Source organism: Sphaeramia orbicularis, chromosome 17, assembly GCF_902148855.1.
Source record: "Sphaeramia orbicularis chromosome 17, fSphaOr1.1, whole genome shotgun sequence".
Taxonomy (NCBI): Eukaryota; Metazoa; Chordata; class Actinopteri; order Kurtiformes; family Apogonidae; genus Sphaeramia; species Sphaeramia orbicularis.
This window is the reverse complement of record NC_043973.1, coordinates 47,116,166-47,130,913: the sequence shown is the minus strand read 5'-3', so window position 1 is coordinate 47,130,913 and position 14,748 is coordinate 47,116,166. Positions and strand designations below refer to the sequence as shown.

Below are 14,748 nucleotides of genomic sequence, written 5' to 3'. Positions count from 1 at the left end.
GAACAGGAGAGTCTTTAACCTGGATTTAAATAAACTGAGCGTTTCAGCTGATCTGAGGTTTTCTGGAAGTTTGTTCCAGACATGTGGAGCATAGAAGCTGAACACAGCTTCTCCATGTCTGGTTCTGACTCTGGGAACTGACAACAGACCGGATCCAGATGACCTGAGGGGTCTGGTGGGTTCATACTGGGTCAGGAGGTCACTGATGTATTTTGGTCCTAAACCATTCAGAGCTTTATAGACCAGCAACAGAACTTTAAAGTCTATCCTCTGACGGACAGGCAGCCAGTGTAAGGACCTCAGAGTTGGACTAATGTGGTCCACTATATAATATACTGAACATTTTATAGTAATGTCATAAAACTTAAATTGTTTAAGTACATTGTAATTAAAGCATTTTAGTAAATACAACTTCCGGGCTTACAGTGCTCCCACGGGCCCAAATTGAACCCTTTGGCGGCCCGGTTTTGGCCCACGGGCCTTATGTTTGACGCTCCTTTTGGTAAACTGCTCTTACTGTACGAGCAGCATTGAAAGTTCCCATTACGGTCATGTCTGTGCGTTATCTCTTCCTTCCTGTGTTTTTTTTTTTCCTGATAAATTATCACTGAAAATAACCTTTTAAATGCAAATAATGGAATAAGATAAAGAATAAGTAGATGAGATGTGCTTTTCTGGAGCAGATCTGGGCTGATATGTGAACTGACAGCGCTTGTCTGTCTCCAGTGTTTCCACAGGCTGTGTGCCTCTGACTTACATCCACTTTGATCCACATCCTGCTTCTTGCCAAGACCGTCTCGCCTTTTCCGCTCTCCCTCTATCTCACTCTCTTGCTTTCTTTGTGTCCCTCATGAGAACCCGTCCTTAGGCTAGACCGTCCGCCCTTCATCTGTCCATCTCCAGCCCACTCCCAGTCCTCCACGCCCGCAGGTGCTCCATCCACAACCCCAAAAAACCACCGTATACGCCATTAAAATCAGACAGAAAATCAGGGGAATGAGAGCGGTCGTACGCCCTGACCCAGTCATCCGCCATCAGCTCTTCCCAGAATGCATCTGATATTCGGAGACATGGATGACTTCTGTGTCCATGAGCTGGAGATGCATTGAACTGTTTGCTATGTTCATGGTCTGTGATGCGAATCGGACGCCTACATGTGGAGCAGGAGCTTTTTATAAGGAATAGTGTTCTTCATCACCTGAACTTCCATTTCTATTGTTCCTCCAGGAAACATTCATCATTTGCTCTAGTTTTTATGTAGAATAAAATAAAATAAAATAAAATGGAACAGAATTAGGGACGGGAATTGAGAATCGGTTCTTTTTGAGAACCGATTCCCAGTAGCTCAGTTCCTTGGAATCTTTTGCCTTCCTGCTTAACGATTCTAGGCAAGGCAAGGCAAATTTATTTGTATAGCACAATTCATCCACAGGGCAATTCACAGTGCTTTACAAAAATGGAAAAGAGACAACTTAAAAACACACAATTACAATTAAAACATAATCAATAAAACATAAATAACTAGACGCACTCGGAGAGCGCAGACCTCCGCCAAGGCTGATCAGTGGCCCCCCCCGTGGGCCCCCCCACCCCTGATCACCACCAAAATTTAATTATTTCTTCCTTATCCCATTTCCAACAAACCCTGAAAATTTCATCAAAATCTGTCCATAACTTTTTGAGTTATGTTGCACACTAACGGACAGACAAACAAACAGACAGACAGACAAACAAACCCTGGCAAAAACATAACCTCCTTGGCGGAGGTAATCAATTAAAATAAAGTAAAAGAGAAGAGTGCAGATAGAACATTTTCCCTTGTTCTACTTATCGATTCTGCCTTCGTTGCACATGCGTGATGATGTCACATGTATGTTGCATTGTTTTGGTTTAGAATGCAGCCAACATGGTGTTGAGGCAGAAACTGTCCAAAATATGGCTATATTTCAGGTGTAAAGATGGCCCCAGGGCCACTTGTAACACTGTCAAAGGTTCCATTTTCAAAGGTGGAAATCCCTCTAATCTGCTCAAACATTTGTTCACAGCATGTGATTCATTTACAGGAATGTCACGTATTTGATGCGTTACTTAGCGACACTTGTGAATCTAGCGGTAGAGTGAATGCTAGGCTGGTTCCAGTTCTAGGAGGGGCAACAAATGTCCTACCCCCTCAAATAAAAGTTCCCGAAGGTAGGGGAAAGGAAATGAGGTGAAGTTTCACTTTCACTTTCTTTTATACAATGCTGCCCCCTGAACCGGGCCTATTGTCATATGTTATTATTATTTGTGCATACTGTATATGTTATATTTTCTGTACAGAGATGGAAATATAAAAGACAGTTAATGCAAACTAACCTGTTTGTACTCTATTATTTCCTCACCCAATGAGAATCAATAAGGGAATCAGACTGAGAAGCAAAATCAATAATGGAATCGGAATTGTTGAATTCTTATTCTTTTTGGGGCTTTTTTTTTTGTTTATTCATTCATTCCAATCTAAATGATTGGAAAGGAGCAGGATGAAGAAAACTTATCATCCCTGTCCCTGTCCCTTTTCTGAAACATCTGCTTAAATCAGATTATATGCATAGCCTAGTGTGTAGGCCTGTTATTGCTTTTTTTTTTTTTTTAATGTATAAAACCTTTCCAGCTGACACACTGTACTAAAATGAAAAGAAGTAGCAAAGCATTGAAGCAGTTGGAAATGTTTGAACTGAGAATGTGAACAAAGTAAATCCCCAGATCCAATCACATAAATATTATAATATATAAAAGTATCTGACAGTATCGTGAAAGACATCAGTTAAAAACACAGTAATATGAGTCCATTTAATGTAACACATACTGGTCTTGTTCTTAAAGTTGCGGGGCGTTCATTATCTTTATCACTTTCAGGAGTGATATAAAAAGGGAACAAATCACAAAGGGTTCTAATGGCCGACCCCTCACTTATGTTCCACATGACTTTAAATTACTAGTCATCAGTCAAGAGCAGATGTATGTACTCTCCCATACTTAACATTCAAGGTGAACTGACTGCACTAGCATGAGAGCTACAGTGGCTTCCAAACACTGTGGGTGTTGTTCACCAAATTGCAGCTGTAACCTTTTTTTCAGATTGTGCTGTTGGCATCACGGCTTTGACTTTGATCCATATTCCACTTGGCAAGATTCACTGACTCTGTTCTCGCCTTTGACTCTTTCTGCTTTATTCTGCTCTCTCTCTCTTTCTCTCCTTTCTTTCTTTCTTTCATTTTTTTTTTTTTTTTTTTTTTAATCTCTGTTCCAAATGCCACCCTCTTCCCCTCAGGGTGGGATGATCGCCCTTCTGCTGTCCATCCTCTGCCTGGTCCTGATCCTCTACACCCGGAGGCGCTGGTGTAAACGCCGCCGCATCCCTCAGCCCCAGAAGAGTGCCAGCGCCGAGGCGGCTAATGAGATCCACTACATCCCCTCGGTGCTGATGGGAGGCCAGGCTCGGGAGAGTTTGAGGAACTCCAGGGGTCAGGGGCCCAACTCCAGTGGAACCCTCAGCATCCGGGAGACGCCAATTTTGGATGGGTATGTGGTGGGTTTGGATCTAATGGGGGTGGGATTCGATCTGTATCTGCTGTTGCAAAACAAAAAGCACATAGCATTCTGACCACTGACAGGAGAAGTAGTAATTATGTTGATTATTTCATAATAATGGTACCTGTCTTCACTGGGTTGCATATACACTATATGGACAAAAGTATTGGGACATGTTGAACTCAGGTGTTTTTTTCTCTAACAGGTCTGGGATACAAAACAATAATGACAAATGTTATAATGTAGATGTATATTGTAATGATATTCTGACACTGACAGATAAAGTGGTTTAAATGTTGATTATTTCATTCCAATGGGACACAATTGAAACAATATTGAATTAAACTATACGGACAAAAGTATTTGGGACACATCATGTCTACAGCTGGAAGATGTCCTGTTCATGATGATTTGAGCTAAAAACATCAATATTTATATTTATCACAATACAGCAGTGAGTAGAGGTAGAAGTCTCATGTCCTTTCAAATCACTTGATTTACAATATCATTGGCCTCATAGCATAATTGCGTAAGTCATACACTATATGGACTAAAGCACTGGGACAAGTTGAATTCAGGTGTTTGTTTTCTAACAGGGGTCTGGGATACAAAATAATAATGACAAATGTCAGAATATATCATTGCATTGCATTAGTTTTGTTGAAATGATCTCTGCTTCCAAAATCCCTCAGAGATGTTTTACTTAATTTCTCTCTCTTTTTTTTTAATTTATTCATGACTATGATTTTAAATGTTCTTCCTCTAAATTTCGAAAATATTTTTCATGCTCTGACTGTAAATAATACTTTTCTAACATAACTAACCATTTAATTTCATCACATCTAACTGAGGAAGAAAAATCCCCCATTAAACTTTAAATAAATATTGATGTTTATAAACTATATGGACAAAAATATTGGGGCACATCATATCTACAGCTGGAATATGTCGTTTTTGTGTTTTTTTATGTTTATGTTTATGCATTTGGCAGACGCTTTTTTCCAAAGCGACTTACAGGGGAAAACCAATCAAATCAGTCAATCAATCAAATTTTATTTATATAGTGCCAGATCACAACAAAAAAGTTATCACATGACACTTTATATATAGAGTTGGTCAAAACCAGACTCTAAGCCTGTTTATGCTGATTTGAAATAAAAACATCAAAACATACATTATTTATCACAATATGAAACCATATTATGACATTTGTCATTATTCATTATTGTTTTGGGTACCTTGAAAAGCGCTATAGAAATCGAATCCATTATTATTATTATTATCCCAGACCCCAGTTAGAAAAGAAACACCGGAATTCAACATGTCCCAATACTTTTGTCCATACAGTGTATGACCTTTATGCTATGAGGCCGAAAATATTGTAAATCAAGTGATTTGAAAGGACATGAGACTTGTTCATCTACTAGCTGCTATATTGTGATAAATATAAATATTGATGTTTTTATCTTAAATCATCATGAACAGGACATTTTCCAGCTGTAGATATGATGTGTCCCAATACTTTTGTCCATATAGTTTAATTAAATATTGTTCCAATCGTGTCCCATTGGAATGAAATAACATTAAACCCACTTTATCTGTTAGTGTCAGAGTGTTCTGTCTGATCATTGTACATGGGAATAAACAGAAACCAGTTGTGCTGGTTCTTTGGCAACAAGATGAAGCAATTTAAAACTGTTCAATCTGAAGTTCTGAAGCACAAGATTATAAAAGTCCTTTGGAATTAGAAAGCATACAGGCATTACCTTATCTGTACTCTCAAATTGCGGCTGCTCCATCAAGCACAGTAGTGGCTGGTGATATTCTTTCCAATTTAGATAAGTCAAGATAATGTAAAACTAATTGAATTCTACTGTATCCCCAGGTACGAGTATGACATTACCGACCTGCGTCACCACCTGCAGCGCGAGTGCATGAACGGTGGAGAGGAATTTGCCAGCCAAGTCACTCGGACCCTGGACTCCCTCCAAGGCTGCAACGACAAGAACAACATGGACCTGGCACCTGGTAGGTGAAAATGACGCACAGACAGACAGTGGACACACAATATTTAAAGAAAACAGCATTTAAACCCAGATGGGAAAACAATATTATATCTTTTGTCAGGCTCGTAAAAATCTCACAGAAACACGTAATTTTTCTGTTGTTTTCACTCAGTGTGCCATGTTGGTTTTTTTTGTTGAAGTCAAAAACATTTTCAAATTGTTTATTATTATTATTATTATTATTATTATTATTATTATTATTATTACTACTACTACTACTACTACTACTTATATTACTTATATCATTGTTACAACTACTATTACTTGCATTTCTGGAAAGCACTTTGGTCAACAGAAGTAGTTTTTATATGTGCTATACAAATAAACTTGAATTGCATTACTTTTATCACTTTATTAAAACTTTTGTCCTGTAATTATTAAACTAGATAGATGGATAGATGGATAGATAGATAGATAGATAGATAGATAGATAGATAGATAGATAGATAGATAGATAGATAGATAGATAGATAGATAGATAGATAGATAGATAGATAGTGCATATTATAATATTGTAACAGATTTGATTAGATTGAACATTAATGATCCAATAGCATCACAACACTGAATGTACACATTTAAGAAATATTATAAGAAAATAATAGCAATAAGTATAAAAACAGCAGAAACAACAAATAACATAGTAATAATAAAGTAGTAGTAATAATAATTAATAACTAACTCTAATCTTATCTAATCTAATCTAATGTAATCTCTTTAACTCCAGTATATTTCGCAGTTGGATTGTTGTCCTTTTTCAACAACAAACAGCCTTTTTGTGTGTAAAAAAAAAAAAAGTTGTGCTAACACATTAAACACAAAATGTAGCCTGAGGAATAAATGTAGAATTCCACTAGAATGAGTTCATTAAGAGAAATATGAGCTAAAAGAAAATGAATATTTAATTGAAATTCTCATTTTTCTAATAACACAGCTCCAAATTAATACTAATGCTTAGAGATTTATAATTTCAGTTATTATACTGTAAACACAGTGGAGCTATAGAGTTACAGACTTTCCTCAGGAAGTGGTGGAGACCAAAATGAAGTAATTCTTGAGTTAAGTAATTTACTTGTTAAGTCTGATTTCATGATGTTGTAAAACTCATTTCACAGTCTAATCAATCAACAACACCGCAGCCTGTATATTGGATTACTTTAACTTCTTTATTTACCTTCAGTGGACGGAAACATGGTTTAGGAGACAGACATGGTACAATTACTGCTGAATAGAACAGTCTTTCCCTCTTTTAGTGACTAAAATATTGTTTCTTGTAATTGTTCGTTTACATCGGTCCATTTCTTAATATGTTAAAACCCTAAATGGGGCCATGTAGACATAAAGTTTTACTTTATTTACCTTGAGGTGTAGATACAGTCGGCAACAACGGGAACGCCCACAAACGTCATCACATCCGGTTAGAGCCGAGGGGGAAAACAAACAGGTCTCTGAAATTAGCCGTAATGGCAAAGAGTTGCTGTGCGCCCTTTTGCACCGCAAATAAACAAAAAAATCACCAATTAAAGTTTTACATTTTACTGAATAATAATATAGAACCACAAAGGAGGACAAAATGGCTTCAAGCTATCAGAAGAGAGGACAAGTTGGACAGATTATGGGACCCAACAACAAAGTGTGTATGTCTGCAGTCAGCACTTCATTTAGGTCAGTTTAATGTAATGAGAACCATTTACAAACAATCGTAGACTGTATCAGGGGTATCAGGTATATGAGATTAATTGTTTAAACGCTAGTGAACTTTGTATTACATTTGTAATTTATGTAGATTTCCTTGTAACATGTACAAAAGTACACATTCAGTACCTAAGTAGAAGTACAGATACTTGAGTACAAAAGCAGAAGTATTGTTTAAAGTTATATACAGAGTATGGTATATGTAAAAAACAAACAAAAAAAAAAAGGGCTGGCTCTAATGTACTCCAAGCATAAAATGAAATCTCTCCGTCTGAAGGACATGTCTATTGCCTGTTTCTGTGCAAAACTACAAGAACCTCACCTCATATTGGACCAACAACATTAATTTGTCTATTTAATGTCAGGTACTGAAATTATGTGATGTTTAATTCATCATATCTATAGCAAAAGTGATATAGTCCCTTACCAGGAGACTCCATGAAGTAGCAGCAGATGTGTGGAAATGACACTTCAGACCACTGACTCGGATCATCGGCCCAGACTTTTCAAATGTATGGACAAACAATCCAACCCCAGTGGATGACACTTTTTAATACACTGATCCTTGTCAGAAGGTAATAGAGACTCAAAGTACGTCATGACAACTTGTTAGCGTTGGCAAAACAAGATGAAACACCGCATTTTTACATTCTAGAGGGACGGCGGAAGGGTTCTTTTGCCCCTCAGGTTTCCCTTCCCTCAGCTGTGTCGTTTTACCGACTGTATGAGGTATGAATCCATAAAAATCTGCAGTTAAAACAACTGCTAATGTGAGCTAGCACCAAACTGAGTCTTTTTTTTTTTTTTATTAGAACTTCAGTTATCACCTTCATCCACTTTCTTTGCTCTTAAACATCACATAAAGAGGAAAAATGTACTGGATTCAGTAACAGCAGATTAATGACTAATATTATGCATTAGCTAACACTAGCTCTCACATCTTTCTGTGGTGATAATGGAGCTTAAAATGCTAAAGAAATATTTAGAAACACTTTTATAAAGACATGTTTTTATTGACATTTTGGTCATGAATGGTGTTTTCTGCAGACATTTTTTTTATCTGCCTCATAATATTCGCTGTATTTTTCTTTCCACAGCTGGCAGTTAAGCCATTTTGTTTTAGTTGTTGCTAATTAGCTGTTAGCCAGAGAACAAAGTGGAACAGGTAGCAACTTAGCCAAGCATAAAAAAAGACCTAAAAGAAGAAAATTCAGGCTTTGAGGTATAAGGCGAGTAGATAGGAAACTACTGCTAATGCGAGCTGGCACCAAACTGTGTCTTTTTTTTTTTTTTCTTCTTCTACTCATTTTTTCTCTTTTAAGAATTAGACCTTCACTTACCACCTTCATCCACTTTCTTTGCTCTTAAACATCACATAAAGTGGTAGAATGTACTGGATTCAGCAACAGCAGATCAATGACCAATATTATGCATTAGCTAACGCTAGCTCTCACATCTTTCTGTGGTGACCATGGAACTTAAAAGCTAAAGAAATATTAAGAGATGCTTTCATAAAGATGTTTTTTTAATTAACATTATGGTCATGAACAGTGTTCTCTGCAGACATTTTGTACCTGCCTCATAATATTTGCTTTTTTTTTTTCATAGCTGGCAATGTAGACATTTTGTTTAAGTTGTTGCTAGTTAGCTGTTAGCCAGAGAACAAACAGGAACAGTTAGCAACTTAGCTAAGCATAAAAACAAAAGAAGACCTAAAGGAAGAAAAATGTCAGACTTTGAGGTATAAGGTGAGTAGATAGGAAACTTTCTTTCCTCCTAAACATAATATAAAGTGGTAGAATGTACTGGATTCAGTAACAGCAGATTAATGACTAATATTATGCATTAGCTAACGCTAGCGCTCACGTCTTTCTGTGGTGATAATGGAGCTTAAAAGCTAAAGAAATATTTAGAACCACTTTTATAAAGACATGTTTTTATCGACATTATGGTAAAGTATGGTGTTCTCTCCAAACATATTGTACTTGTCTCATAATATTCGCTGTATTTATTATTATTATTATTGTTTTTTTTTGTTTTTTTTTTTACAGCTGTCAATTTAGCCATTTTGTTTTAGTTTTTGCTAGTTAGCTGCTAGCCGGAGAACAAAGAGGAACAGTTAGCAACTTAGCCAAGCAGAGAAACAAACAAACAAAAAAAAAAGACCTAAAAGAAGAGTAAAATTCAAACTTTGAGGAATAAGGTGAGTAGATATATGACTACAAATGAATGTTTATGTTGCTTTGTGTAATTTTCTGTCCTTTGTGCAATGTTAAATAAAGAAATCCAAGTGCAATAGCTTTAAAAATTAATGAAATAAAATAAAAATAAATTAGACTAAAGCGTAATTGTACTTTATCTCAAGTCACAGGCTTACCATTTGATAGAAATAAGTTCTTTTACATAAGTTAAAGCAGTAAAATCACTCAATATGATTATATTGGTTTGTGGATAATATGAGAATAAATAGTATTGGTTTAATTATACTAAGACAGTTAGAATAATTGAAGTAATTGTCCAAAAGAAAAGTAATTCAGTTCATTTATATATATATATATATATATATATATATATATATATATATATAGTATGAATTCATTATAATATATGCCAACAAGCTGAGAGTTTAACACTTGGATGTATTAAAAATAATAATCAGTGTAGGAGTATTAATTCTGTAATGCACCTGATTTATATCAGACTGCAGGTGTTCATTTAAAGAGTTTATTTTTCACACTAATCAGAAGGCTTACTCGCCTGCCAACATTTTTAAAGTATATTTTTCATAATCAGTGAATCAGTGGATGTTGGAGTTAAGCACCACTCCTTTGAGAGTTGCTGTATTAAGCGGAGCAGTTTTGATGCATGTGTACCTCAGAATTTCAATTAGCAGTGGATTCCTTCTTCTGAGTCGTCAGGAGATCAGTCATGATGACGGAGCTTTCACACCGTGCTCTTATGGAACCCGAAGTGCCCCCCCGTCCCAGAGTGGAGTAATCCTCTGCATTATGCTTTTAAGATGGTTAAAGCGATGAACCAGAGAAATAGAAAATGCAGACGAACGGCCTTGCATGGAATATTCAACAGTATAAACACCATAGAGGTCACATGGAAAACGGTTGTAGGATTCAGACTAAAACAATGACAATTTCACCTTCTGCTCTGACCTTTCCTCTGATGATTAGAGAGACAGATACAAATTGTTTCAGTGTTTTGTATTCATTTGATGTGTCCTAGACTTTGATTTTTATTTATTTATTTATTTTTTACTTTAGCCATTAAAACGGTATTTTATAGAAATACAAGAAGTGAATGAAGCTAAAGTGCTGCTCTCCCGTCAGATTATAGTAATATGAGTCTGGAATCACTGATAAAAAAAGTGTGTGTATGGTTAATTAGGGCCCTAACAATTAGGGCTGTAGCTGTCCATTTTTTTTGAAGTCAAGTATTCTACACTGGAAAAAATCAAAATCTTATCAAGTGTGTTTTTCTCATTTCTAGTCAAAATATAACGTCACACTAAAAATAAGACATAATCACCTAAAGAGTAACTTTTCAGTGAGATATAAGAACTTATTTTTAGACAATAGATGTGGAAAATCTTATGTTGAGAAATCTTACCAAGATAATTTTCACTTGTTCCATTGGCAGAGTTTTTTTTTGTTTTTTTCTGTTTTTTTGCTTAATTCAAGATTTATTTATTTTTTTTGCTTAATTCAGTAGATTTTTACTTAATGCAATATATTTTTGCCTAATCCAAGATTTTTTGCTTAATTCAAATTTTTTTTTGGTCAGTTCAAGAAAAAAATCTGCCGATGGAACAAGTGAAAATTATTTAGTAAAATTTCTTGAAATAAGATTTTCAAGATCTGTTGTTTAAAAATAAGTTCTGATATCTTATTAAGAAGTTACTCTTGATGACTATGTCTTATTATAAGTGTGATGAGATATTTTGACTAGAAGTGAGAAAAATTCACTTGGTAAAATGTAGATTTTTTCCAATGTAGAATACTTGACTTCAGAAAGAATGTATCTTATTTTCAGACAATAAATCTTGAAAATCTTATTTCATGAAATCTTACCAAGATAATTTTCACTCGTTCTATTGGCAGATTTATTTTGCTTAATTCAAGATTTTTTTTTGCTTAATTCAAGCAAAAAATATCTGCCAATGGAACAGGCTTCAGGTTGTTCATATTTGTTCAGGTTATTTACATTTTATTGTTAAAGGATAGTTTGTAAATGTAAATATTTTCATAATTTAATGTTATTTTTTTGCACTAAAAAAGAGGAACATTTTGTAGCTGTCCTTACTTATACATATGATTTTTTTTTTTTGTAATTTATAGGTTATTATGCTATTACTTTACTATGATTGTTTTTTTTATCTTGGTCTGTATGTGGAAACTGAACTAAAACCAGTTTGACACCTTTGACTGTTAATATCTGTATGAAACTGATTTTGCATTAATATGAAATGTGACCTCTTCTCTGTGCATGTGTAAGAATAGAGAAATGATCTGTGAAGGTTTGTGATTTGTCGGTTGTATGTTGGCTTTCTTGCTCATGATGCTCTGGTTTAAAAAAAACCAAAAAAACAGTATCAGTGAAAAAAAGAAGCAAAACATTGTCATTGTAAATAGAAACATCTCAGTTCTCTCCGTGTGGTTGTAATTGCATCCGTCTCCTTCACAGTGAGTGACAACACTAAGCTGGCTCTAATGAACAAATACAAGGACAACATCATCGCCACGAGCCCCATCGACAGCAACCACCAGCAGAACACTCTGCTTCCACACAACACCTCCACCAGCCAACGCAAACGTCTCTCCAGCAACACCCGCGGTGAGTCACACCGACTGATGGAGGAAAAGGAAAAGAAATCCCAATAAACACCAGTATTTCATCAGTTTTCCCCAGTATGCACTTTATTCAGCAGCTACTTATATGTGATTAACTGATGTTGTATTAATTTGTTAAAAATCTAAGATGGCTGTGAGTGACGTTAACATTCAAACACAGGCTTTGTTTTTGTTTTTTTCACATGTCAACAGGAAATTCAATTATGGTGCAGTGTCTTTTTCAAGATTCAAGTTTCAATTTCCTTTACTGTCATTCAACATGTAGTTAGTATGATGAACGAAATTATAATCCACAGGGTCGAAATGAACATTTAAAAACACACACATTTAAAACAGAAAACAGAGCAAAGTGCAAATGATAATAATAATAATTAAAAAATAATAATAATTAAAAAAAATAAATGAATAAATAAATAAATAAAATAAACATAGAAGAGGAGACATTACTGAAATGTAAACAGATTATTGTACTTTTTTATTGTAGTAAGTAGATTATTGTAGTAAATTTATACTGTAGTAAGTAGATTATTGTAGTACATTTATACTGTAGTAAGTAGATTATTGTAGTAATTTTACTTTATATCGTATTAAGTAGATTATTCTCGTAATCTAACTTTATATTGTAGTAATTAGATTATTCTAGTAATCTAACTTTATATTGTAGTAATTACATTATTGTAGTAATTGTACCTAATATTGTAGTAAATAGATTATTGTAGTAATCTAACTTTATTTTGTAGTAATTAGATTATTATAGTAATTGTACTTTATATTATAGTAAGTAAATTATTGTAGTAATCGTACTTTATGTTGTAGTAAGTAGATTATTGCAGTAATCTAACTTTATATTGTAATAATTAGATTATTGTAGTAATTGTACTTTACATTGTAGTGAGTAGATTATTGTAGTAATCTAACTTTATATTGTAGTAATTAGATAATTGTAGTAATTGTACTTTATATTTCAGTAAGTAGATAATTGTAGAAATTGTACTTCATATTGTAGTAAGTAGATTATTGTAGTAATTGTACTTTATATTTCAGTAAGTAGATAATTGTAGAAATTGTACTTCATATTGTAGTAAGTAGATTATTGTAGTAATTGTAATTTAAATTGTAGTAAGTAGATTATTGTAGTAATCTAACTTTATATTGTAGTTGGTAGATTATTGTGGTAATTGTACTTTATATTGTAGTAAGTAGATTATTATAGTAATTGTACTTTATATTTCAGTAAGTAGATTATTGTAGTAATTGTACTTTATATTTCAGTAAGTAGATTATTGTAGTAATTATACTTTATATTTCAGTAAGTACATTATTGTATTAATTGTACTTTATATTGTAGTAAGTAGATTATTGTAGTCATTGTACTTTATATTTTAGAGCTTATTGTAGTAATCGTTCTTTATATTGTAGTAGGTAGATTATTGTAGTAATTGTACTTTATATTTTAGGACTTATTGTAGTAATTGTACTTGATATTGTAGTAAGTACATTATTGTAGTAATTGTACTTAATAATGTAGTAAGTAGATTAATGCGAAAAGTTCAAACTATGCACGTCATAATGTGTTTTTCGGCTAAAATGTCTCTGAAGTGCAGGACGTAGGAGCTGATCAATGCCTACCTGCACAAATCTTTTATCTCCAAAAACAATTTATGTCTCACGGCTCTACAGCAGGCAAGAAATCACAGTGAGTCACTGAATGCCACCACACAGGTTTAATCATCGACAACATCATGAATGCCCTTTGGAGAACTCCCAAGGACCCTGAGACATTTTCAACTCATTGGACAAAAGTTATCAATAGCACAGCAAGGAGTACAATGATAAAAGTTATCACAAAAAATATAACTGGGGTTCTTTGCAGGACGCAGTCTAAACCTAAAGTTAGAATCCATACGCTGCTGGGAACAAAGTGCCCTTTATAAAGTGAATTAATACAAATGTTTTTGTGTGGATGTGGTGTGAATGTGAAGCCTCAACATGAGTGCATTGTAACTTCAATAGAACTCGCACTAATTTTCTTTCCAGCCATCTTCCCACTCGCATTATTTGACAAAGCTTGGTATTCTTTTTTGCTCAATACATTTGCACTTACCACTTCCATCAGTATGAACTCCATCTCCCATCACTTCCACCTCACGCTGCCTGAGCTATGATGGCGAAAGAGATTTACTGTGTGACAGGAGATTGATGAATACGGGAAATGAAGAGGCTACGGTTAATGAAACGGAGAGACATTATCCCATTATGATAAACAAGACAAAAAGGAACACAGCGACATTTTCCAAATGCCATTTTGGAAAATTTTCACTTGACCTCATACCATAATTCACTTTCCTCTACACTTGGCTGCCCAGATGCTTTATTCTCAGCCCAATTAAAAACCAATTCTGTGGTTTTAGTAGCTACTTATAAACTGGAGGAATGAACTTTTTAACCAAATCGAGAAGGGAATTTAAGATTTTCTTTGGCAGGAACACTACTGAGGTATCCAACTGTGCACTTTATCACAGCCACGTCTCTTGTGTTTGTTCTAACAATCAGCC

General features: G+C 34.6%; 1 protein-coding gene across 1 annotated transcript in view; it reads left to right on the top strand.

The window, feature by feature from the left end:
- The window catches only part of astn1 (astrotactin 1), a 982,704-nt gene that overhangs the window by 223,866 nt on the left and 744,090 nt on the right, over positions 1 to 14,748 (top strand). Inside the window, 3 exon segments of the mRNA XM_030160213.1 lie at positions 3,311 to 3,561; positions 5,456 to 5,598; positions 12,027 to 12,176. Of these exon segments, the coding sequence (XP_030016073.1) occupies positions 3,311 to 3,561; positions 5,456 to 5,598; positions 12,027 to 12,176 (544 nt within the window).